This window comes from Amblyomma maculatum, chromosome 7, assembly GCF_055883805.1.
Source record: "Amblyomma maculatum isolate TAMU_Amacu chromosome 7, ASM5588380v1, whole genome shotgun sequence".
Classification (NCBI taxonomy): domain Eukaryota; kingdom Metazoa; phylum Arthropoda; class Arachnida; order Ixodida; family Ixodidae; genus Amblyomma; species Amblyomma maculatum.
The window spans coordinates 129277911-129301866 of record NC_139350.1 but is presented as its reverse complement, the minus strand read 5'-3'; the positions used below and the strand labels follow the sequence as shown (position 1 = coordinate 129301866).

General features: G+C 45.5%; 1 protein-coding gene across 17 annotated transcripts in view; it reads left to right on the top strand.

The window, feature by feature from the left end:
• The window catches only part of mask (multiple ankyrin repeats single KH domain), a 165565-nt gene that overhangs the window by 59511 nt on the left and 82098 nt on the right, over nucleotides 1-23956 (top strand). For 11 of the 17 annotated variants that reach the window (XM_084609470.1, XM_084609466.1, XM_084609471.1 and 8 more), the window contains 8 exons: nucleotides 1232-1374; nucleotides 3932-4156; nucleotides 7263-7419; nucleotides 8393-8502; nucleotides 11211-11612; nucleotides 15308-15395; nucleotides 16167-16510; nucleotides 22618-22869. In XM_084609470.1, the coding sequence (XP_084465596.1) occupies nucleotides 1232-1374; nucleotides 3932-4156; nucleotides 7263-7419; nucleotides 8393-8502; nucleotides 11211-11612; nucleotides 15308-15395; nucleotides 16167-16510; nucleotides 22618-22869 (1721 nt within the window). The remainder of the gene's footprint in view (nucleotides 1-1231; nucleotides 1375-3931; nucleotides 4157-7262; nucleotides 7420-8392; nucleotides 8503-11210; nucleotides 11613-15307; nucleotides 15396-16166; nucleotides 16511-22617; nucleotides 22870-23956) is intronic. The other 6 variants (XM_084609463.1, XM_084609474.1, XM_084609473.1 and 3 more) reach the window with 6 other exon arrangements.

Below are 23956 nucleotides of genomic sequence, written 5' to 3'. Positions count from 1 at the left end.
CGATTTTGTCGAATTTCCTGGCCGAATTCAGCGTTAATAATTTCAGTGCAGATGCTCTAAAGGATAAACGTTCCAAAAATGAGTTTGTCTCAGAATCGATTTTTTAACATTTTTCGACCGTTCTAAGACACGTGTCTCCCCTTAACTCTATGGCTGTTAACTTTAAGAGTTTTCGCTAGCGCGCTCTCCCTCGAGATCGACCGTGACCTAAGGTGCCTCGCATCGAAGCACCCTTATATACACCCGAATTTTGACCAACTAGAACTGCTGTTTTTGATACATGGCGCCTATAGGAAATTTCGCAACTGGTAGTATTAAAGAGCTCTGCTGGGGCTGGTATCAGTGCGCTTTTAATTTTCAGTAAACTTGCTATGTTTTTCCCGCCATTAACACTAATAACAGCCTTTTGCCATTGTAAATTGGAGAATATGATTAATAAATAGCTTTTTATTGGGAATTATTCGTCCATGCTCATCATCAGCAGCTACATTCTTGAGCCTCTTCACTCGTCAGGGAATTTGTCCTGAAATAATCAGGGAAAACTTGGAAAAGTCAGGGATTGTGAAAATAGTGGCTTGCTAGAGACCCTCTTGTGGGTTTTAACGTCCCAAAGCGACTCGGGCTATGAGAGATGCCGAAGTGGAGGGCTCCGGAAAATTCGACCACCTGGGGTGCTTTAACATGCACCGACATAGTACAGCACACGGGTGCCTTGCTTTTCGCCTCCATCGAAAAGTGGCTGCCGAGGCCGGGATTCGATCCCGCATCCTTGGGAACAGTAGTCCAGCGCCGTAACCACTGCGCCACCCCGGCGGGGTGCAAACACAAACTTGCAAAAGTGGAAACACATCCACTGCCATAAACCACAGTACAAACACACACCCACTGTGGCAGACACCGAGTGCGACGCTAGATTGTTTGGCAGTCATCGCAGAGTTCTCCCACCACTGCTGTAGCTGAGCCTGCATGATAGTGGCTATGCCCCGTCAGCAATTCCGCAAAGTGTAGGCGAGATAGCACATCTTCTCACTGGCTCCTTTGTGTTTTTGCCCTAGATCTGGCTCTCTGGCTATGCGGTGCACTTGCAGACATAAGTCTCTGTCCTAGCTCTCCTTGTTTGGACGAGCCTCGTTAGTGGGTATGGAGTGAACTTTGACGCCTTTGAAGCTGAACTTAGTTTGCTTTGGTGGCATGAATGAGTGCTAATGGTTGCTCTGTTTTCTCTGTGCAGGGCACCTAGAAATGGTGCGGTTCCTACTTGAAGCTGGCGCCGACCAGGAGCATAAGACTGACGAGATGCATACGGCTCTCATGGAGGCTTCCATGGACGGCCATGTGGAGGTGGCCCGGCTGCTGCTTGATTCAGGTGCTCAGGTGAGGACAGGTGGCGCTGGGGCTGGACTGGGTGCTGCTACGGCTGGTGCCCACAAAGGCATTCATTTTATATATGCAGTGGTGGCCTGCATGGCATGCTACCTGGTATGATATTAAGTGCAAGTTTTGTCTGTTACTTATAGTAGGATTGAGTGTGTGAATTTTTTAGCCCCGCTTAAAGGAGGGGCGTGGCTCTTTGCGGCCAAACATCGGGACAAAAAAAAAAATCTGTATTTAATCTCATTTTTCGCGACCCTGATATGCTTCTGCAGCTATCCGCGTTAATGTGTTCTGAAGTCGCAAGTCTCTGCACTTGGCTCTTTCAATTGAGGTCAAATCGTGCTTAGCTTTGATTGCACGTAGTTGGAGGAATAGTTCTTACTGTAGGCATACATCTCTAAGTGACCTGCTAAAAAGGCAGTCTTTGGATACCCGAAAAGCTATGCAGTCTTTATGGCACATCCATACCTGATTTTTCACAGTAACCTTGGAATTAACGGTGAAACCTATATACAGGCCATTACTAGGAGGCAAACACTTTCTTACCATTCCAAAAAGTTGACAAGCAGTTATCCTTCCTCTGTACAGTTAATGAAAAGAACAGACTTAGACAGTGGAATCCAGCATGCAGCAACACGGACGATTGCTTACACGGCTCACCAAACGCAGGTACCCATGTAAGGTTGAGTCTGTCCAATGCCTCCATTGATGCTAAATGATGATAAGCTTCCACGTGAAGAAATGCAACGCGCACACCTACCATTCTACTGAAGAGCAGCTTTGTGAATGCCACATAGTTTGTGAGCTAGTTTGCCACAGCCATTGGGCAGTTTGCTTCTATAGTCAAAAGCAGCGTCTGAACTGTTCATCTGCATGTCGATCCCGTCCCGTCAGTCGTGGCCATTGCCGTCCTGCAGGAGCCACCATGAACAACAACGCCATCTTTTATTCCACACAGACGAGGCTACAGTGACTAACAGAGCTCTTTGAAGAGATTCCGACAAAAAAGCACGACAAAAGGCACATCTCATGATCATAATTAGAGCGTGAACATAATTCTGAAGCAGCCCCCCTCCCGTTCTTTTTCCTTTCTTGTGATGCCCTGCAACACACCTCATTATGTACATCTTGAAATTTTTGGCCGGTTAATTGAAGAGGGTAATGGCATGGAATCGTTCACCGATAAAATAGAATAGAAATTATTCCACCCCTGCAGTCCGCAAAGAAGTGGTGGCGCTCCCCGATGGCCCGATAAATTGTATTTCCGGTGGTGCTTAAGCACATCAGTGAGAGCGTGCACATTTTCAGGGCGATTTCTGCTGCGTACAGGCTACATTATCATGTTGGGCAGATAAGAAAGGGGTACCAAAGCAGCTTGCACGGACACGACTGATTGAGCCTTCCAGCAAATGTCGAAGTCTGTACCCTTACAAGACCGCACCTGGCGCTTGCTTCCTTCCATATGACAATGCAAGGAGCGGTGCAAGCGGTAGCGGTGGTCTCGAAACCGCGACATTTGGATTCGGAAGTCTTGAATAAATAAGTGTCTGAATGTTATGCGGTGCCACTAATCACTTTTGGGGGGGTGAAGTGGTTAGGGGATGCAGGACTGAATGTCGGCTTGGCAGCCGCTTTTCGATAGAGGTAAAGAGCAAGGTGCCCGTGTGCTGTGCACGTTAAAGAATCCCAGGTGTTCGAAATTTCCGGACTCCTCCACTGCGACGGCTCTCATAGCCTGAGTCACTTCGGGACATTAAACCCCATAAACCAAAGTTGTACTGACTGTCGCATGCCGCAACTTTGGTGCCAACTTAATGGCGGTCGCGATGCGAAGACGTTAGTCTCTGGTAGCAGCCTCCAGACCATGCAGTCCGTTTGCCAGCAATGTCCTTATTTTAAGGACATTTATGTCTGTGTGAGATGGTGCGTCCACACTGGAAACCGTTAGTGTCGGTATTTCAGACAATAAGCCAAACATTTTTTTCCCGATTTTTCAGGCCTGCATTTTTTATATTTAGTATTTTGGAGGAGGGATGTCTCCTGATCATCAGCTCGTGCTATTATTACTATCTTTTTTTTTTTTTTTTTTTTTGCAGGAAAAAGAAAACGCAGGAGCTCCGGAGTGATGCCTATGTCAAGCTAGTGCATCTTAGATAATTATGAAAATAAACTGTTGTCACCAAAATGAGCCTTTTCTTTGTGAAATTTGACAAGCTGTTAACTTTTGCCCAAGTCATTGGAGAATGAGCATTTATGCCTTGCTGCAGGCCTTCCGTGACCATGGGTCATCTAAAAAAATAGAATGTTCACTAACCAAGCATCCTGCAAACAAAAGACCTGCTTTTCTCGACAAATTTAAAACTCCCTGCTGCATATAAAAAATATTGGCAGGTTTGGAATCTGCACCAACAGAATGCACAAACAGTGAAAGATGTAGTGCAACTCTGTCCATAAATAAAAAATTGGTCGGTTAGTGTTGCAGTAATAGCACAGATGGGTTGCTTTGCAGCACATTTGAAATATGTGGCATTTCACGTGATGCAACCATTTGCTGCAGGTGAACATGCCAACGGACAGCTTTGAGTCTCCACTTACGTTGGCAGCGTGTGGGGGCCATGTTGAGCTGGCTATGCTGCTGTTGGAGCGGGGTGCAAACATCGAGGAAGTGAATGACGAGGGCTACACACCACTTATGGAGGCTGCCCGTGAGGGCCACGAAGAAATGGTGGCCCTGCTGCTTTCGCAAGGGGCCGACATCAATGCCCAGACCGAAGAAACACAGGTGAAACTCTGTTTGCATTTTGCATGAGAGATTGGGAGGTGTGCAGTGCAGCCTTGGCTGTGTCAAATACTTTTGCACTTTGCCTGGTCCATGGTGTGCTGTGTAGGGTTACAAGGGGACGGCATTACACCCCGCTCCCACTCCGCGGATGCAGAGTTCTCGCTAGCAACCTGCAGGGTGAACAAAGGGGACATGGTCGGGAATGACACATCATTAATACTCGAAAGCTGTTCATTGCACTCGCAAATAATACAGAGCATGCCGGCCAGCTATACATCAATAAGGATTTTCTTTGGAAGGGCAAGGCTACGTAAGAAGGACTTAATTCTGACTCACTGGCTGGGGAATGGGGGTGCGACTTCAGCGGCGGACATTTGCATGCGCTGTGAATATGGTTGCTGTGATCTTCTGTGCGCACCGCATACTTTGGGCGTCTGCTGCGGGAGGCGGCGAGAGCGTACGGTATTTATCGGTCGCTTCGCTGTTGGGAACCAGAAGACAGGCGGTCGTGCACGACGAGTCCTCCCGTGTGCACCGCATTCTCCGTGCTCACTATTCCTTGGTATTTTCCGGAAAAGGCAGCAAGAGACGACCGCTCGCGTTGCCGGCTGGATCCAGAAACTGTCTTCTCGCAGGAGGGTTCAAAAGGGTGGCTTTTTGGGCTTGTTGGTGCGTGAACATAGCGAGACTGTAGCGCAAAGCAGACAGGACACACGAGAAGAACGAACAACACGAGCGCTAACAGCGCTCGTGTTGTTCGTTCTTCTCGTGTGTCCTGTCTGCTTTGCGCTACAGTCTCGCTATGTTCTCGCAGGAATCCGCGTAGACGTCTTGGTAGCATACTCATCGCTGGTTCTTCCCTCAAGGGGAGGTATTTACCTCCCCTCTCAGCTGGCACTGCCATGACGCTCGCTGAGGTGGTGATCGGTCGCTGCGAAGTGGGAGGCAACCGATTTTCCATATCCCTCCCTCCTTAAATGTTCACCATGTGGTTGTCGAGAACTGCTTCTTGAATGCCATCCGTGAGGCACACATGAGGCTTGCAATGACGACTGCAGGCCAACTCGCACAGGCAAGATGCCCTTGTGATCCAAACGTTGGTGCCTTTTGACGAACAGCAAAGTGAACGGGCCTCCGCTGTCCATCGGCAGGTCCCAGAAGCCAGCATGACGGGAGGGTGTTGTTCCCACTGGCGCGCCTTTGTTGGCAGGCAGGGGTTGGCCTCCTCTCCCATTGAGCTGGACTGGTTCCATGAGACTCTGCAACATGGTGACTCACGGCCGCAGGGCAGCCGGCAGGAACGTAGACAATGGCAGTAGGCCCAGGCGGCTTCACTGATCTCTGCATAACCCTCCGGATCTCCAAAAGGTTGAATAAATTGCTCAAAATGGCCATTTGGTCAAATGCAGGCCAATGCGAGCGCGCAACAAGTTTATTTGGTACCGCGCTGAGTTCCGTCAATCCGAACGAAGCACGGTCATCCGTGGTTCATTTGCCGGCATAAAAATCTGGTTCCGCGAAATTTCCGATTCGCCTTCTCCGCCCCAAAAATAATACCAAGTTCATTTGAATGAAGTTAACTTTCTCTAGTTAGATGTTTTGGCCACAGCGATGTCAATATCAAACAAGCAAAACTCATTTGAGCATCCTGTATACCACGGTTAGACTGTCCTCCGATGTGCGACAGGCAGCTCCCAAGAGCCTTCATCAGCCTCATCGCTTTAGGACTAAGGACAATGTCTAGAACACAATGCCGCGGCGAGGATGTGCGTCTCTGCCAAGGAACCCAGGGTGGCCCTACTCGCTCGCTGCCATCCAAAGGCAACCTCTGAGCAAACTGCACCCACCGCGTCCAACGGTGTTTGAGCGCCCCGGTGCTTCCCAGCAATCATGGCTGCAATACCAGTCAGCAGATTGCGGCATCCGGCTCCCAAAGCCAAAGAGACGGAAGAGAAAGTATTTACAACTATATACAAGTAAAGTAGGGCCACAGTCCTGGCTGAGGTACTCACTCTCTTCCGGCTTGCTGTTCTCCGTGGACGGCTCGGTCTTGCTCTCTATGTGCGGACCTCGTGGCTGCACCTCTCAAAGGTCTTGGCACACACACACAAAAAAAATAAAAATGCTCCACATACACAAAAAGAATACTTGCTCGTCCATTTGTTCTCGCTGCTACTCCTCTCACCTCGTTGTCAAGAAAGCACATTAGCCTTGCTAGCACTCCGATGTCAGGTCCAGCCTAATGTGAAAGTCCGGGCACGTACTCTACACCACGAATAGTCCTTTGTCCCTAGGGTTTGCCATGCGTTGGGCTGCCATTGTGGCGGTATGAGTGAGTAGCTCAAGTGCTTCTGCATGAGAGAACCACGTTGGAGCACCAATTGTGGGGTTACGAGGGGGCCGCATTATACCCCGCTCCCACTCCACACCGCGGACGCAGCGTTCTTGCTAGCGACCCGAGAGGTGAACAAAAGGGACATGGATGGGAACGACACTTCATTAATACTCTAATGCTATTTATTGCACTTGCAATACAATACAGAGCGTGCCGGCCAGCTAGACATCAAAAAGGGTTTCCTTGGACGGGCAAGGCTATGTAAGAAGGACTTATAGGGAGTGCGACTTCGGCGGCGGACATTTGCACGCGCCATGAATATGGCGGCCGGGATCTCCCGTGCGCGCCTCATTCTTTGGACAAAGCCATTCCACGGTGTCTGCCGCAGGGGCGGCGGGTGGGTATGGTATTTATTGGTCGCTTTGCTGTTGGGAACCAGTAGCCGGGCAGTCGTTCACGACTGGTCCTCCCGTGTGTGCCGTGTACTCCGTGCCTGCTATCCCCCTGCATTTGCTGGGAGAGGCGGCGAGAGACGACCGCTCGCGTTGCCGGCTGGATCCAGAAACTGTCTTTCGTCTTCTCGCAAGAATCCACGTAGACGTCTTGGTGGCGCACCCATCGCTGGTTCTCCTTCCCCCTGGAGGTATTTACCTCTTCTCCCATCCGGCGCTGCCACGACGCTCGCTGGGGTGGTGGTGATCGGTCTTGGCAAAGGGGGAGGCAACTGGTTTTCCACAGCTGAACGTGCATTTATTTGGGATTGACTTGCAGGAGACGGCCTTGACGCTTGCTTGCTGTGGGGGCTTCCTGGAGGTTGCCGATTTTTTGCTAAAGGCCGGTGCCCAGCTGGAGCTGGGTGCCAGCACACCACTCATGGAGGCTGCCCAGGAAGGCCACCTGGAACTTCTTCGATACCTCATCAATGCTGGTAAGTATACAGTGAGGCCAGCCTGTGAAACCGTGAGCAAGCGTCCATATTTTGTGAGTGCCTCCAGTTTGGTGTCATCTGGAATAGTATTACCTCACTACAGCGAAGATAACTTTCAGAAAATGTTTCAACAAAGCTAGATTTTTTTCCCTTAATATTTTAGATGCCACACAAAACGCAGAGTTGACGATAGGTAACCTCCTTATAGCCATGGGCTTTGGCTTCTCTAGAAGCAAGTCCCAATTTAAAGCCAGACACTGCTCTGAGCTGAAGGTGCGAAAAAGAAGCCAGGCTGTTAGATGAGCTCGGCATTGGGTGTGTGGGCTGGCTTCAAGCCTGGTGCTTGTATGCTTTTTTCTTGTCCTCTATAGCATAAGGTATGCTGCACTTGGTTTTCAAATGGCAATAATTCAGAGCAAACGCCGCCATGAAACAAGTTAGCCTTCTTGCGCACACTCTTATCAGAGTGATAGCGAATATGTTGCTTAATAAACCTTGCCCTCAAAACTGATCTGTTTTTCTTGAATAAAAAAGTGGGTTCGTTGCACGCGTAAATACGGTATTTGCATACCACTAGCGCACTTTTAGGCTGTTGGATGTTCTGTTTTTGGCACTCCTGTGTTTGTTACACCACCATGCAATGTAGGAAGATGGCTTTTTATTGTAGAGTTTTTGCATGCGGCGGTGCATAAGAGCAAACTTTAATTGGTAATAGTTTTTGCCCGTCCATATTCGTGTAACTTTGACGTGATAGTAGCATCAATTCAAAGTGGGCATTTTCCAGTAAATGCATTTGGTTTGGTTACGTGTAGCAAGTGTGCCATTTGTGTAGGTGGGTTCATATCTTTTTGCTCTAACGATTTATTTGGATGGTGTGCAGTTTCTGTCATACCTTGAAATTGGCTGTGTTGCTTGTATGAGCCTTGTGGTCTGGGCATCATCCACCAGCCTCATAGAAGATGTGTGCGCACAGGGGCGAGTGTGAATGCCAAGACTGCCACGGGGGATACGGCTCTGACGTACGCTTGTGAAAATGGCCACACTGATGTTGCTGACCTACTGCTTCAAGCCAGCGCTGACCTGGTGAGTGTGGCTGTGCTCCTGGTTGTGGGTGCGTTCAAACCTAGTAGTAATAAAACGAAAAAGCTGCTAATTTTTCGTTGCATCTAGGTTTTCATTATATGCAGATTTTGTGTAAAAGCTTGAAAGGGCAATGCAGAACGGAAACCAAAATAAGGAATGCGTGCAGGTGAAACTGTCATGAAAGTACAATAAACTCCATTACTTAAGTTCATAAATGCAGAGAAATGTGTCATGATTGCACGGATAGATAGACTGTGGCAGCAACTGTCACCACCTCTACTGTATCTCGCACAGCACAGATACCATTGGACATTTGGAAGAATCACGCCGCTGTTGGAGCTTTCCAGCCACGGAGGTGCCGAGTCTTCATGAATATTTACGCTTTCTATGTGTCTGCTAACATTGCCCTAGGAAACAATCTCGCTATCTCACATCGTCAGCACTATCCACTGTCCCCGTTCTTGACGCCAGGCAGCTATTGGTGCCGGAATCGGGCGAGTAACTATGTGGTGGCGATCGTCATGCACTTCTTTCAGTTTCTGGTCTTGCCGAATTTCCGGTAACTCTACATTAGCCAACAGTATAGGTATAGTTCATTACTATCAATGTCAACTGCCGAGCACATTCATCGCATGGAGCTTTCATATACACATTTTTTTATTGGCGAAGGCATTGGGGAATTAAGAAACTTAGTAATATTGAAGAATTCACTGTACAGGGGTTCGTTACATCCAGGTTTACCTGCATTGACTTGGTACATTGCAGCGGCTTGTTGTGCTGTCTGCAAAACGGAATAGTTTTGAATATACAGTAGAACCCCGCTATATTAAGCTCGGACATAATAAAAACTCTGGTATAGTAAAGTAAAACTGAAGTCCTAGTTCATCTTCCATAGACAACCGCACATGTTTCCCCCTTTATAGTAAAGACGTTTTTGGTAAAAATCGGTTATAGTAAAGTAGTGCGCCTGGCTGCGGTGAAGATTCCCACGCTATGACATCGCCGCCCGCATACTACTTAGAATAGCGAGGCAAAGATTTTTGTATTCGAAAACAGAATAACACCGAGTGTTTAGGTGGCTTTACCACCAGGCCTAGCAGCATTCAGGAGAAGCCTACTTTACGGAGGCCTTGAAACCGTGAGGGCAAGCATGCAGCACGTAGGAAAAAAAAAGTAAAGCTGTCTACAAACATGAAAGGGGGCGGCTTGGTCCGTTCAGAAAGTAAAGGATAGTAAAAGTGCAGCAAGAAATGGGTGAACATTGACTGCACTGTGCAGCTAGAAGCATGAGGCAGCGGAGGCAAAAAGTGGAGGTGTGGCGAGTGCGGTCTTACAGCACTTACGCGCATTTATCATTTATTAATGCAAAAGCATTACTTTGCTATGTTCTGTCTGCAAAATCATGTCCACAGCAGTTTAATTAAGAAGTGGTAGAGGTTCATGAGTGGTGTCAATCGATAGTGGGCGACATAATGTTGTGTCCAAAAAATTAATTAGGCCAATAAGTTAATTAGGTAATTATATGGAAAAAATGTAAAAGTAAAGCCGAAAATGGTCTCATTAGCCAATGCTTTGGCGCCACATTTGAAGGTATCAAATACTAAAATAGTTAAGTCAGTCAATTAAGGTGACATCAAGGACGTGATGTCACGCAACCGGAAGTAGAGTCAAAAAAAGGGCATAGGAAGGGATTGGCACGCAATTTGAAAGTACCAGAGACTAAAGCGGGTAAACAAGTGAATTTAAAAACTAGAAGCAACCAACAGCAGCATCCATGCTTTCGCATTACTCTTAATGCAGACTTTGCAGTGCTCTTTAATTTTTGCCTTTCAAAAGACAGAAACTGCAAAAAGTGATACCATGCTCATGCAAGGCTTTGGTTTTCACCTAGGTTTTGTAAAGCCTTCAAGTCTGCGTATGCAGGACATCAAGCATGGCTCTAAGTGTAGAAATAAATTGAGGTTGAGCTGGTTGCATTTGTAGCCACGTTGTCCTCATGCTTAAGAGCTACTGCTACAAGATGTAAAAAATTTCTATAGCAAAAAAATTGCACGAAGAGCTGATAAAAGTGAAATGGAAGATATTCAGTTTTTTTTTTTTTTTTTTTTTTTTTTTTTTCATTAAGCAGCAAGGCATGTTCAGCAAGGGCCTATTTAACTACCAGACAGCATCTTCGGGACCTCGTCATCACCAACAACTGATATAGTAAAGATCCTGGTATTGTAAATATTTTTGCTGGTCCCAGTGACTTTACTATAAAGGGGTTCTATTGTAGAAGTAGCACACCTAGGTTTTGTAAAGCCTTCAAGTCTGCGTATGCAGGACATCAAGCATGGCTCTAAGTGTAGAAATAAATTGAGGTTGAGCTGTTGGAGGCTGTGTATAACGGCGTGTTGGGAGATACACACCTTGAATGCATTATCACTGGGCTTCACTAATTGAATGTGATATGCTGGCCACAGAGTTAAGTGGAGGGTGCCTCCCCGTGTACTTTGGGCTGTATAGTAAATGATATGGTATTGTGAGTTCCTCAGAGAATTCAGTGTGCCTTAGTTGCTTAGAATGGAATGAGGGTAGTAATACACGTGGGAACTTTGGTTCTAAGTTCTCCCCAAGCAGCCCATGACTTGGTCTTGCTGTGCATTGCATATGGAAGAAGGTTGGTTGTGTGGAGGTTTCCCAGCATGAATTTCTCTATGCCTCGGCAGGAGCACGAGTCCGAAGGTGGACGGACGCCGCTGATGAAGGCCTGCCGGGCCGGTCACCTGTGCACGGTTCAGTTCCTGCTGGGTCGGGGTGCTGACCCCAACCGGCCAACTAGCACCAATGACCACACCCCCCTCTCGCTGGCCTGTGCGGGCGGCCACCTGTCGGTGGTCGAGCTGCTGCTGGCCCACGGGGCGGACCCCAGCCACCGGCTCAAGGACAACTCCACCATGCTCATCGAGGCCTCCAAGGGGGGCCACACGGCGGTAGTGCAGCTCCTGCTTGACTACCCCAACCTGGGGACGGCTGCCGCGGCGGCAGCAGCAGCAGCAGCAGCTGCGGCCGCAGCTGTGACCTCAACAGCATCGGCAACCACTGCAGCAGCTCCTTCTCCCGCGGTCGAGGTGAGTGCCATCTGTGGGCAAAGTGTAGAAAAGGCTCCTTGGATTACAAGTGGTGCTGGCTGCCTCTCCTTGGAAATGGCAAAAGTCTTGCCTTTGGGGCAACTTTTAAATTGCCATGAGGGGGCTTCAGGGTGTCAGTAAACTGCCTTGCTGCAAACCTTTGTTTTAAATACTTTGTTACAGTGGCCTTCACAATGCAGCACACTGTTGTGCGTATTGCACATGGGCATCATGCAAGATCATAATAAATATTCTTGGTGACCTACTCAAAGTTGGTATTGCCGGTAGCTGCAAATGCTAACCAAAGGCACATGTGGCCTCTCCGCAATGGCTCAGCAGTCAGGCCCTCTAGCGCTTTTCTCAAAGACATGGATTTGATCCAAGTCCCATTTTAATGGAGGCAGAAAGCAAAGAGCCTGTTTACTATGCAGAGTAAAGAACCCTTGGAAGACCTCCATCATGGTGTCCCTCGCAGCCTAATCGGAGCTTGAGTTGCTTAGGAACATTTGTTGTAACAGTTTTCATTGACTGTTTTACGAGGACAGCTCTTGCGGAAACATTGGCACAGACAAAACGTGTACATATTTTTGCTGCAAAATAAAAAATTCTGCTAGAAAGGAGATGCTGGCCCATTTCTTTTCTAGAAAAAATAGGATTAATCACCAATATTGTCAGTAATGTAAAACTAAACTCATTAACAGTTCCAAAGACAAAAGGCAGCATGAGAGAGAAAACTAACATTTTGCTTTCTTGCAGTCCTTGTGCAGATGCTTTTATGAAAGATTTCCTATGCCCTTGTTCTCTGCATGTGAAACAGACTGTATTTGATGTGCACTGTGTTAAGGTTTTGCAGAGCTGAGCCGTTAGAAACATACCTTAAGAGGAGACGTGGGTAAAAAAAACGGTGACCTTCATTTTAAAAACTCATCACTGTTTGAGCAACATTAATCCTTTCTCCATCACAAAGCCAGAAATGACGGGGAAGTAATTGAAAAACTCTGTCAAAGTATGCGAGGTGGCACATGCTACATCACATACTACATATTTGACCGTACTCTCCCAAAACAAGCCTATAATACAAGAAAAATGCATTTGACCAGTAACTTGTGCCATGTTGCGGCCGTGATGATATGAATTGCATCGAGCACAGCTTTGACCTTCCGTTCTTCCACATATACTACTTATTTGACCATACCCTCCTAAAACAGTCAAACCTCATTGCCTCACAGAAGTAAAAAGACTGTAAAATAGTTCATTACAGCCAAAATTTGTAATTAAAATTTTCGAAGGAACGCATGCAAAAGCAGCACAGTTTAGTCAGTGTGAAGGGATGGAAACTTGTGCAATCATTACTAGAGAAATGGGAAGACCATTTCCCCAGGTTACGTAAGGACATGTGCGATGTCTACCACATTGGCAACGTTGGCAGGGAAGGTAATTCCTGCTTCAGCATGCCTTCTCTTGCCTTGTCACAAAAAAAAGCTTGCCATGCGAGGAATCATTTTAAAATTTTTTTGATGGTTAATCGAATGTGCGCATGTGGCACCGAACTTCATTTATGTACCTTCTGTTGTAGTAAAATTTAAAATGGTGTTTAGAGTTTGTCCTTTCTTCTATTTCTTCGTCCCTGTCCTATGTGCTAGTCTTCTTCAATAATCTTTTCACAAGTTAATGTCATGATGTTCAAAGATGCTCATAGCAGTTCCAGAGACCACAAAAAACAGTGCAAGATAGTTTGGCCTCTACACAACCCTGCTAGCTCGCAACTTCTGGCATGTTGCAGCCAATCAGCAGCCTGGAAACGGCTTTTGGAAAACCTACGAGGGCAGTCGTTCTGCTTGAGTGATGCTATTTTGAGATGCCGCAAAATGTGCACAAAGAAGCTCATTCTGCCAACTGCTTTGCCAGTTCATGGCTCCTATCGTGCTTTGGAAGCCAACATTTTACAAATTTAGAGTTAATATTTGGAGGGAAGGTGCTGAGCATACGAACAATATACAAATTGCGTTTTTCTCAAAATGATTTTTCCTGTTTAGTTTTGCCATTCTAATACCTCAGTCACGCGGCACTTCTCCAAGGTCTTTACTGCAAAGGAGGTTCACTGCATTAAAGGAGCAAAATCAAAAGGAGAAGCGGCGCAGCTACATGGCAAGTGCAAAGGAGAAAAATGATGATGATAATTCAGACATTCTTCTTGAGCGCCATCTGTCGAGCGGCAGTCAACGGCTGTCAACCGCTGCGCTTGAATTGGCGCTAGTAACAGGTACCAAAATTAAAGTAGGCAATATCTTTCAGCTTAAGTGATAAGTCAACAAGACTGTCCTTGTTTATGCTAGTAAAAGTAACCAACTCATTAATAAAAAGAATTCTGGAGGTTTGAAGTGGGTGTTTAGCAACAAAATTTTTTTTTCCTTTTCATTCTGGCCAGTCTTCTATAAACACTCGAGATTTTTAAACCTCATTTAAATGTAGTTACCGCCTAGTAGAATCAACTAGGCTTAAATATTTTATTAAGAAATTGTATTTGTGTCAACTTTTTTTTAGCCTGCTCGATGGCGCTCAGTTTTGGGCTGCTCCTTTACGCAGTTGAATAATGCCGCTAACAATCGCCTTTCCCACAACGGGACTTTGCCGTGTAGCTGCGCGTCAACTACCTTTGGAGCAAAGAACCTTAATTCTCAAAGCCTTACAAGTGCCCGTGTGACAGGGGTATAAGACCTGCGTTGCGGAGATACTAGTCTCAAAGCAAATTTTTATTAGAGATATTGTAACAAAATTCGGCCTGTATATCTTCCTTCCTGCTCTTTTCAAAAATATAATTTGTTTCACTATATCTCTATTACTTCTCATACATAGAAAAATAACTGATATCTAATTAGGTAATTTCTTACGGGTCATTAAGACACTTTCCCTCAATAGTATTTGGTTCCGATTAAAATGTAGCCATAGCCAAGGACCTGCAATGTGGGGCTATTTATATTTTCATTGAAATGCATTGTCATATGAAATGTTCAATTATGCTGATGCACCATAATATTAAAATATAATTAGCTAACATTACTTTCCCTAAAATTTGATATGTTCAACCTAGCAACATAAAATTTGTGGCTGCCGTGATATTTTGAAAGCAAATTTTATTGCATTTCTAATTTGAGTGCAGGTGCTTGCAAAGATAAACATTCTGAAAATGAGTTTTTCTAAAATAGATTTTTTGACCATTTTCGATCGTTCTAAAACCCACGTCTCCCTTTACATAAAACAAAATTTGTCAATAATGTTTACTAGGGAAGAATAAAACAAACTGTTTGCATTGTGAGTGTTTGAAAAGAGTGGTCAACCATCTTGTTTTCATCATGTGATGTGGTTTTCTTTTTTCTTTATACTTTAAACTGTATTATTGAATAATTTGCCTAGATACTATATATAGTTTTGCCATGGTCGGATTAATAAACGTGGGCACAGGTTTTGACCACCTCTTCAGTATTAATTTCTCTAATCAAAGATGAAGTAAACAATTGCTTGTTACTGGTTTGATGGTGTCTGCATATTGGCTTACAGCAAGTACCAGTGCCAAAGCAAATGATTCATTTGCTTTGGCACTGGTTTTCAGGGGTGCTTCCTTACTGAACAAATGCATTTATCTTGGAATGAGTGCACTAGCATTGCGCAGTCTGAGAGCTGGGTTGGCCCCGCAGGTTGTTCCCATGACTGAAGAGCAACGGGTGGCAGCGCTGGCAGCGGCAGTTGCAGCTGGACATCCTTACCTGCCTCAGGTGGCCGGAGGTGAGTGTACATAGGCCATTGAAAGCTTTGAACACCTGCGATTAAAAAAAAAAAGTGTTTTAAGTGCACCTGAAACTCCTTAGATGTTAAAAAGCCTAAAAAGCCTACAAGGCAGCATGGAGCGCCCGTCGAAAGGAACAGTATGGACGACAAGAGAAGGGACAGGTGAAACTCTAAGTTCCAGCCTGGCTGGCTTGAACAAGTGGATTACAGCGGGTGGGTTAGAGTGGGCTTAAGCCCTCTGCAGAAAACTGCGTTCATGTTCTGCCAGAAAACAGATGATGGGGTGACAATGGGTGAAATCACTTGAAATACTTGGAGTACATCGCTATTTGAGCATGTCTATGGCATTGGAAATTTCACGTGTACTGGCCAAGAGTCACCTGGAATAACTGCCCACGGATAGATCAGTGAATGATAAAGCAGTAAATTCAGAATGCTAGAGGTGCAGGTCGAGGAGTATTAAAAAAAAAAAGAAAGGTGCGAGAAAAAGTGTTTAAATTTTTTTGCTGAGTTTGCAGATGTAGTAGTTTCATTGACGATGCTCACATTAGTTAGGACTGACCTAACATTCCTTATCAAATAACTTCCGCCGAAAGGCAGAGAAGGAAAAGAATAAAAAATGATGGTCATGGAGAGAAATCAGAGCTAAGCGAGAGCCGAAGAATTGTTAATCTTGGGGATCCAAAAAGATTCCCCTTGTAGTCTTGGAAATAGTGGAATCCTTTTTGAAATTCGTACCGTAACTCGATTGCCCTCCTCTTTGGCCAGCAGTGACGCCTCGTGTCTCCGTGGCAGCAGCGTCTTCCTCCTCTGCGGCTGCTGTCCCTTCGGCGGAGGTCACCTGGACACCCAGTGGCCCTTCGACCAGTGGCAAGCGCAAGGCCAGCGGGGATTCCTCGTCCCTTGTGTCGTCGTGCGGAGCAGCGCGGGGTGGGACGACGGACCAGGTGGGCAAGCCGGGGCAGCCGGGTCTGCGGCCCAGTGAGCGGCTCGAGGCCTGCATCAGCAGTATGATGCGGTCAGCTGAGCTGAACCACCCAAGCCGTGAGGAGCAGATCATGCAGAAGCAGCAGATCCTTGAGGAACTGCAGAGGGTCGAGCGGGAGTTGCAGGTGGGTCGGGATGGCGAACCAGTGGCATGCACCACAGTCTTGCATGTCCCTGGACGCTCTGCTGCTTGGATGCCCGCTTGTGGACTGCACCGTGTGACGCATGGCAGCTCCAAGGTGGTGCAAAGAAGGTGGTGGGTTTGCAGCCTCTGCACAGCTTCATTGGCTTGGGCACTGCACACTGCTCTTGCAGCTTCTGTCATCAAAGCCTACGTAGGCATGCACTGCATTGCTTTGTATTACCCTCAGGTATATGAAACGCCGCTCTCACTGCTTGGGTGGCTCGTTGGGCTACGTTGCAGGCTGTGCTTCGCAGCACTTGCAAATTTGGAGTAATCTTTCTAATATGAAAGGATGTCTCATGTGCCTTTGGATGACAAAGGAACAGCACTATAGTAGCAGCAGCAGGACTAGTATCAGTTCTCTTACGAAATGTATTGCATTGCAAGTCTTGGGTCCTTTGAAGGGTGTTGTTCTCTTCCCTGGGCTTAGTAGCTTTAGGGCGAATGCAGTGCATTAGCTAGTGGGTTAACTTTTGCGCTTGAAGCACTTCTGGATGCTGATCAGCAGGGACCTGGAGTAGTCGGTGGTAAGGATGCTTTCAATGCTTTGACCATGAGGCACAAGACACTCGGTGTCAGACAGGTCAACGTTGTGTGACAAAAGGCCAGAAGAAAGTTGCTGGCTTATTCTGCCAATATGACAGGGGATCTATGTAAGGCCCAAAAAATTAGTTTTAGGAAGATAATTCAGCCAAACAATAAATTTCCATTGCAAAAGCAGTTTGGCAATGTGGGTCCGACGACCTCTGGCACTGCATAGTATACACAAAAATACACTACACACACAAGAGAATTAAACCAACACGTTAACACAGATGATGTGCTCGCAACCAACTGCCTGTTTTTGTGGTACGAAGAAGAAAGCTTCACAAAAAACATGGGGTTCTTCTTCTTCGTACCACAAAAACAGGCAGTTGATAGTGAGCGCATCATCTGTGTTAACGTCTTAATTTAATTCTCTTGTGTGTGTAGTGTTTTTGTGTGTATACCATGCAGCGCCGAACGTTGTCGGAGCCGTGTAGCCAACTAGCCCGCTCGCAAGTACTACTGAGGCAATGTGGGGCCTGGAATTTATAGTGGCTCCTTTTAGTTTGGACTACCCTTCGTCTAAATAGCCGCTGACCTGTGTGAAAATTTGATCACCAAGAACCAAGATTCCTCTGTATAGTGAAATTTGCTTGGTTGTTGGTGACAGTGCTGCCAGAAGTGGGAATGAAGTCTGGGAAAATTGAGCACTTTGTTGCAATGCCTCCAAATTTTTATTTGTGAGTACCATGGTAAATGCAGAAATATGCCTGTAAAATTTAGGCATGGAAAAAAATGGTTGGTTACTTAAGTGCAACTAAGTGCAGGTTAACACCACCTTTGTGCCACAGTTATTGTTGAGGTTTTGAACTTGAATGTTGATGTCAGAGGCCATGTTGAACGCCCGTGCTAGTTGTGGAAAATTTGCCCAGTTTTTATATCGTATTTTCCTGAGCTATTCGTTTCATTGGTTCTTGACTGCTGTTAATGCAAAACAAAAGCTCTTTTTAGAGAGGGGCTTTCTCTCTGTGCACCTCATCGTTGGAGGTATAGTATTCAGTGTGTTCATCATTGCTACTGCACCGGATTTTCTGCGGCCTCGTCTGGAGTTGAAGCATTGAAAAATAAAACAAATAGATATGGTGCCTGCCTTGTCCTTAACAGCATCAAGGTTAATGAATGGTACCTGTAATTGGGGACATTGTTATAAAGTTCATCTATATGAGTACAGTACTTATGACAATATTGATAAAATGAGGAAGTCTTATCATTATAACCGATTATCGTGGTATCTGGACCGGCAAAAGAAAAAGGCGATTGTCATCCATGTAGGCTTACCTACTACCATCGATGAGCAAATCTGGTTGAACAATCCAATGCATCGTAAAGAACACCGAGCATTTTGTCAGTGAACACATAGTTACAAATTTAACTTTAGCATGCCTAAAGAAGTTGGAAATTCACACTTGCTTCAGCGGCAGGTGGGATTGACAGTCGCTGTGTGCATCACTTCCAGTTTTTACATGTGCACTGGTGGAAGTCCTTTCGCGTGCATGAAAGCGGTCAACGACTGAATGGACTGCAGGACATCTTCAGCCATGATGAGCATCGAAATTGACGTCTGCGAGCGCTCGTATGTTTTCTTGAAACCCTGACGAAATTCCCGATGAATCTGCTGTTTAACCTCCAGAAATTGTGCTTGATTATCACCATCGCATGATTGGGCGATGGCAACACTGGCGCACCCTTAGCGTGGTGGGGGCCAAGCAAGCGCTCCCCCTTCTCCCACTAGCAATTATAGCAGTCACTTCCTAAGGCCATACACAAACCCCACTTTCAGATTTCTCCACGCCGGTCTGGTTTTGGCACCTATGCAGAGTTTTCGCTTCATTCTCATCATAGTATTTTAATTTTTATCAAACATTGACAAATTTTTGTGGTAAACATATTCAGGCGTCTATAAAGCTATTGTTGTGTCCGATATGTTGCTGATAGTTGTATCGTTGGATATGGTTTATTTTTACGCAGGGACAACGAGAAAACTGACAAATCTCAAGAATTTTATTGTTATAAGCAATATATCATTACAACTAGCAATTATTTTTTTTTTGTTGTTGTTGTTGTTGTTAAATATTAAGGTTGGCATGAGCTGTTGGTGAGCTTTATTCATTCGCTTAGTGGCCATTTCGTGTTACGTACAGTCTTTGTCGAAGTATACAGTTCGAGGGTTTTGTTTCTAAGGTGGCGAGAAATCTCCTCACCCTTCACACACTCAGGTATTGTTATACGAAATGAGAATCGCAATGGTAGTAAATAACATTATACAGAACAATTACCCGTTTTCAATTAATATTTTTGTGTTACTTAACAGGAGCACCATAAATGCATGCAATATTAATTTTAATTACCCTGTGACCCTAAACACCTATGGTCAGCGCCTAATTCGATATTGCGGGGCGAAAGTATGGAATAGTGTACCACTTGAAATTAAAATGGCTAACAATTTCCTGTTTTCAGTTAAGCGCTTCTACTTTTCGAAGATTGAGGGTTATGTTTGTTAATCTTTTTATGTCTGCTTTTGAGTGTTGCTCGCTATTACTTCGTTCACGGATCATTTATAATTGAGTTTCATGTTGGTATCTTCTGTTGCTGTTCTAGCAAATGTGTACATTGGGCCTATACTAGCTTCGGCTATTGACCTAGCAGTTTTTGCAAACGTTTTGTAACTCTGATGTGAAAATAAAGAAAAGAAAAAAAAGAAAAGAAAAGAAAGGTGTCCCAGGAGCCCCGTCAGACCATTTAGAAGCAAAACCCTCTGGCTGTATAACTTTGACAGAGAGTGTGCAAACAATACTAACTAGATGTACAGTACCTGTAATGTTTTGCGGGAGTGGTCTACTGTGGATATAGAGGGTCACGTGCCTGATTTTACTCTGCCTCTTCATGACGTGATTGCTTTTTGAGTGGTGCACAGTGGAGTCTGATCTACTCAACAGGTTGCACATGGGCAAAGGAATAATGTGCTGCTCTCCCTGTACCACAGTTGTTTGGGTGGCGACTTGTGCATGCATGTGTGGCATGCTTTTGAGGGGTCCGGAATAGACAGGATAGTGGGGCATTTCTAACTGCATTTCACTTGCATTCTGTAATTGTCATTTGGGAGCCAGCTAGTCTTCAATGGCTGTCTGTCTGCGAGTGCAAAAAGCACTGGTCTGGTATTGATTTCGCTCTGATCTGTGTCTCACTGCAATGCTCCTTGGGTTTGACACCCGGTGCCTCTTGCATGTGCATGCTAATGGCATACAGCATTCGACTGGTGTGTGCCCACAAGTGTCTGTGGGCACACAAGTGTCTGTGCGCCATTTCATTCCTTTGTTTAGCTCACGGTGAGGGTAGGCTGCTGTCCTTTTTGTAGCTGCAGTCCTGGTGGGTGCCCGACAGTCTGTGACAGTTTTTTCAGTCTGGCAGAGAAAATTGTGCTTTTGTGTAATTTTGTCTGTGGTAGACAGTAATCTGTGCTTCCGCAAACTCTATGCTGGGTGGCTATGTTCTCTTCCAATCTTGTTTTCACTATCCCAAGTGTCCAGTTCTACTTGCACCTGTGCAGAAGATTCATTGATGGAGAACCTTTTTTTTATTTTTTTTTAATGTTTCATCATCAGGAATTGCTATGGCTTGCCGATTTAAAGTGACCTGGTGACCTGAAGACTGACCTGATTTAGTTCACCAGCTCACCACTTGGCTTTTGAATCATGCATGCTGGTGATAGCCACTGTCCAGAAAACTCTTTGCAACAAGCAGGCATGTAGAGAACTCTGTTAGCTGATACTGGAACCTTGTTGGGGGACATGGAGATAGGCTCATTTTTCTTTCCAGTGCATTGGTCTCTAATAACTTTTCTGTTTTGGCTGTACGCCCAGCTTGCACATTCACTTCTTAAAAAGGTGCTGAGCAATCCAACCTTTTGTTGATTTTGGGCTCGTAAGGGAAACACTGTCATATTGGAATATTCAAGTTTTTAGACTTGGTTCTCAACTCTAAGCTTTCCTATGCGAGAAGTGGAGCAGTAAGAAGTCTTCCGTGCTTGCCATCATGTCAAGGGGTCACTGGAAGAGGCAGGCATTTTCCAGCGGTCTCGATAAGTGAAGACTAACTTCTCTCCTAAAATACTGTTTGTGGCTAGGAAGGCTTTTATTTCATCTTGTTAAATTAATTTAGGTTACTTTTAAGCCATGAAACCTGCTGTAGTGCACTGCTGGTCTAAATTCCTCGTTATTTACTTAACAGTGTTAGCATCTCATCTTGTTCAAAAGGGCACAAGACAGTGGGGCCAGCTTGGTCTCGATAAGTGAAGACTAACTTCTCTCCTAAAATACTGTTTGTGGCTAGGAAAGCTTTTATTTCATCTTGTTAAATTAATTTAGGTTACTTTTAAGCCATGAAACCTGCTGTAGTGCACTGCTGGTCTAAATTCCTCGTTATTTACTTAACAGTGTTAGCGTCTCATCTTGTTCAAAAGGGCACAAGACAGTGGGGCCAGCTTGGCTATTGTAGCAGTCGGACGTGCTTGGAAGGACTCTTGTAAATATTTTGTTGGTATCCTGTGGATGTTCTGGCACTGTAGAAAGTATTGTTCGCAGCTCTTCAGGAGTATTTGTTTGGCAGTGGGAAATTTACTTGATATATTGCCTTGGGACCAGTGACCATGTTAATTTCAATTGTGGTTTCTTATTATTACTGCATGGCATATTGGATGTTTGCTTTAACTTCTGGAAGTATGAATGAGGTGAAACTACCGGTGTCGGCTATAACTGAAGATTATATAGCAGTGCAGTTTGCCAAGCGCTCTGCTGAATAAAAGTAATATTTGAAATCCTTCAGTATGTCAGAACTGAGGAGAGGACAAGGAAGCGTGATTAGTGGCAATTGCTGTTACTTTGAAAGAAACTTGGAGGCTTCAGGAAAAACAAGAGCAGCAAAGTTTTTTTGTTGGATCTAGTAGCAGCGGGAGAAGTCCCTATAAATCAGACTTAACTACCTTGGTTACCTCACGCACTGACTGTTTATTGGTACTGGCCATGAAAAAATCTGAATTGTCAAATCTAAAATATTGGTCAACGGTCTTATTGTTTGGCTGAAGTAGAATTGCACTGTTTTGTCGTCTGTTGGGAAAATTTGTGTACTGTTGAGACCATTGTCATGCCTTGTGTGTGGAGCATGACGAGTGCTGAGTCGGGCTGGTTGGTTGGTTCATAATGACTGAAACGACTGAACAGCACTGTCAGGTGAATGGGAGACACATTTGCGGTGCTGCCAACCAGGTTGCTGGTCAGCGCAAATGTCCCTTCCCATTCGATAAATGGGTTCAGTCGTTTCCGACGGGACGTACAGCATGCATGCCTTTGCCTGCACAGCTAGCTGCTAGGCTCGTATTGGGTTGGTGTTCTGCTAAAATATATTAATGGGGGGTAAGAGGCAGACGGCAGGCTGCATGTCTGTTGTCTACGTGGGCTGTGCGTGCAGGAAAAGGCTCATGCCCAGATCGTGCTGTCTGCTCAACACCACCAGCACCTGGCCGCGGCTGCCTCGACCGAGGACGTGGTGGAAGAGCTGAATCTGCGAAATGCTGCCCTCTCCTCCTCTTCCGTGGTTGCCCCTCCCTCCACCGGAGCAGCTGCCGAGATCACTGCCCTGTCTCCATCACCCCTACCTTCTTCCTCCACTGCCACACCCTCAACGCTCCTGCCTGCTGCTGCCAAGAGGCATCTGGACAAGGCAAGTTGAAAGTGATTGGTCACTGTACCAACACCAGGGTGCATGTTTGTCAAACACGCTCGATTTGGTTACTTTGACTCTTGCTGTGTGGGTTCAGACAACTGATTGACGATTGGGAATTTAAGCAGCCTGAAAATTGCACAGTTTAGCAGCTGGCTTAAAAGCATCTCTGCAAGGTTCCTTCTTTTGCTAAGTAGCAAAAATATTTTTCTCAACATTTTTTGATTAGACATATTGGTTTTGTGTTTGAATGTGTTGAGTCTTTTAGTTCGAAAGCAGGTTCATGCAGCTGGGACAAAGATGCGGCTACAAGTTGGAAGGTGCAGATAGTTAAGTAGGGTGTGCCAATATTCGAAAAATTAGAAGAGCAACTCACATATCCTCTTATTCAATTATTGGAACGAAGCAAGTAATGCTTCTTCAAAATTTTTTGAAATGAGTCAAATTTGTTCTGAACTTTCCCAATACCCTTTGAATAAGGCATTGTTTCGAAAACGGAGCTGACACGAAGACACTGCGTAATGTCCTGCTATTGGTAGCATAAAGTGAAAAATCCAGTGCTGTGATGCAGTCGATTGGTGGGGCGGTATTATATTATTATGATCATATGCAGACGATTCAGAGGGGCTTAGGCAAATTCAGCAATCCCTTCCTTCATGCCCAGTCGGAGACGTAGCGGCCACCAGTCTTATATCCTGAGCTGTAGCTCTAGTACTAAATTCTCTTCCATCATAACAAGCAAAAGGTAACTTTCCTACACATGTAACTAGATGGTGATCAGGGTGTCTGCAACCTGGGAAACCTGGTATTATCGGGGGAAAGTACCTGGAACACTTAAAGAGCTATCGGGTTATACTATCAGATATTTGACCAAGTCAAGGAAAAGGACGAATGTGATTTGTCCCAGCCCATGCCACTGAGCATAACAGGCTAGGGAAAAGAACAGACTGACATTAACACAATGGTCTGCCATGAATTTTGACATTACCATGAGTTCCCAGCATTGCTAGCACATGGTTGATTGTTGACGCTAGCATGACATCTTTTCTCTTTGGTTGTGTGTAATACATTGCATTCTGTCAGTTTG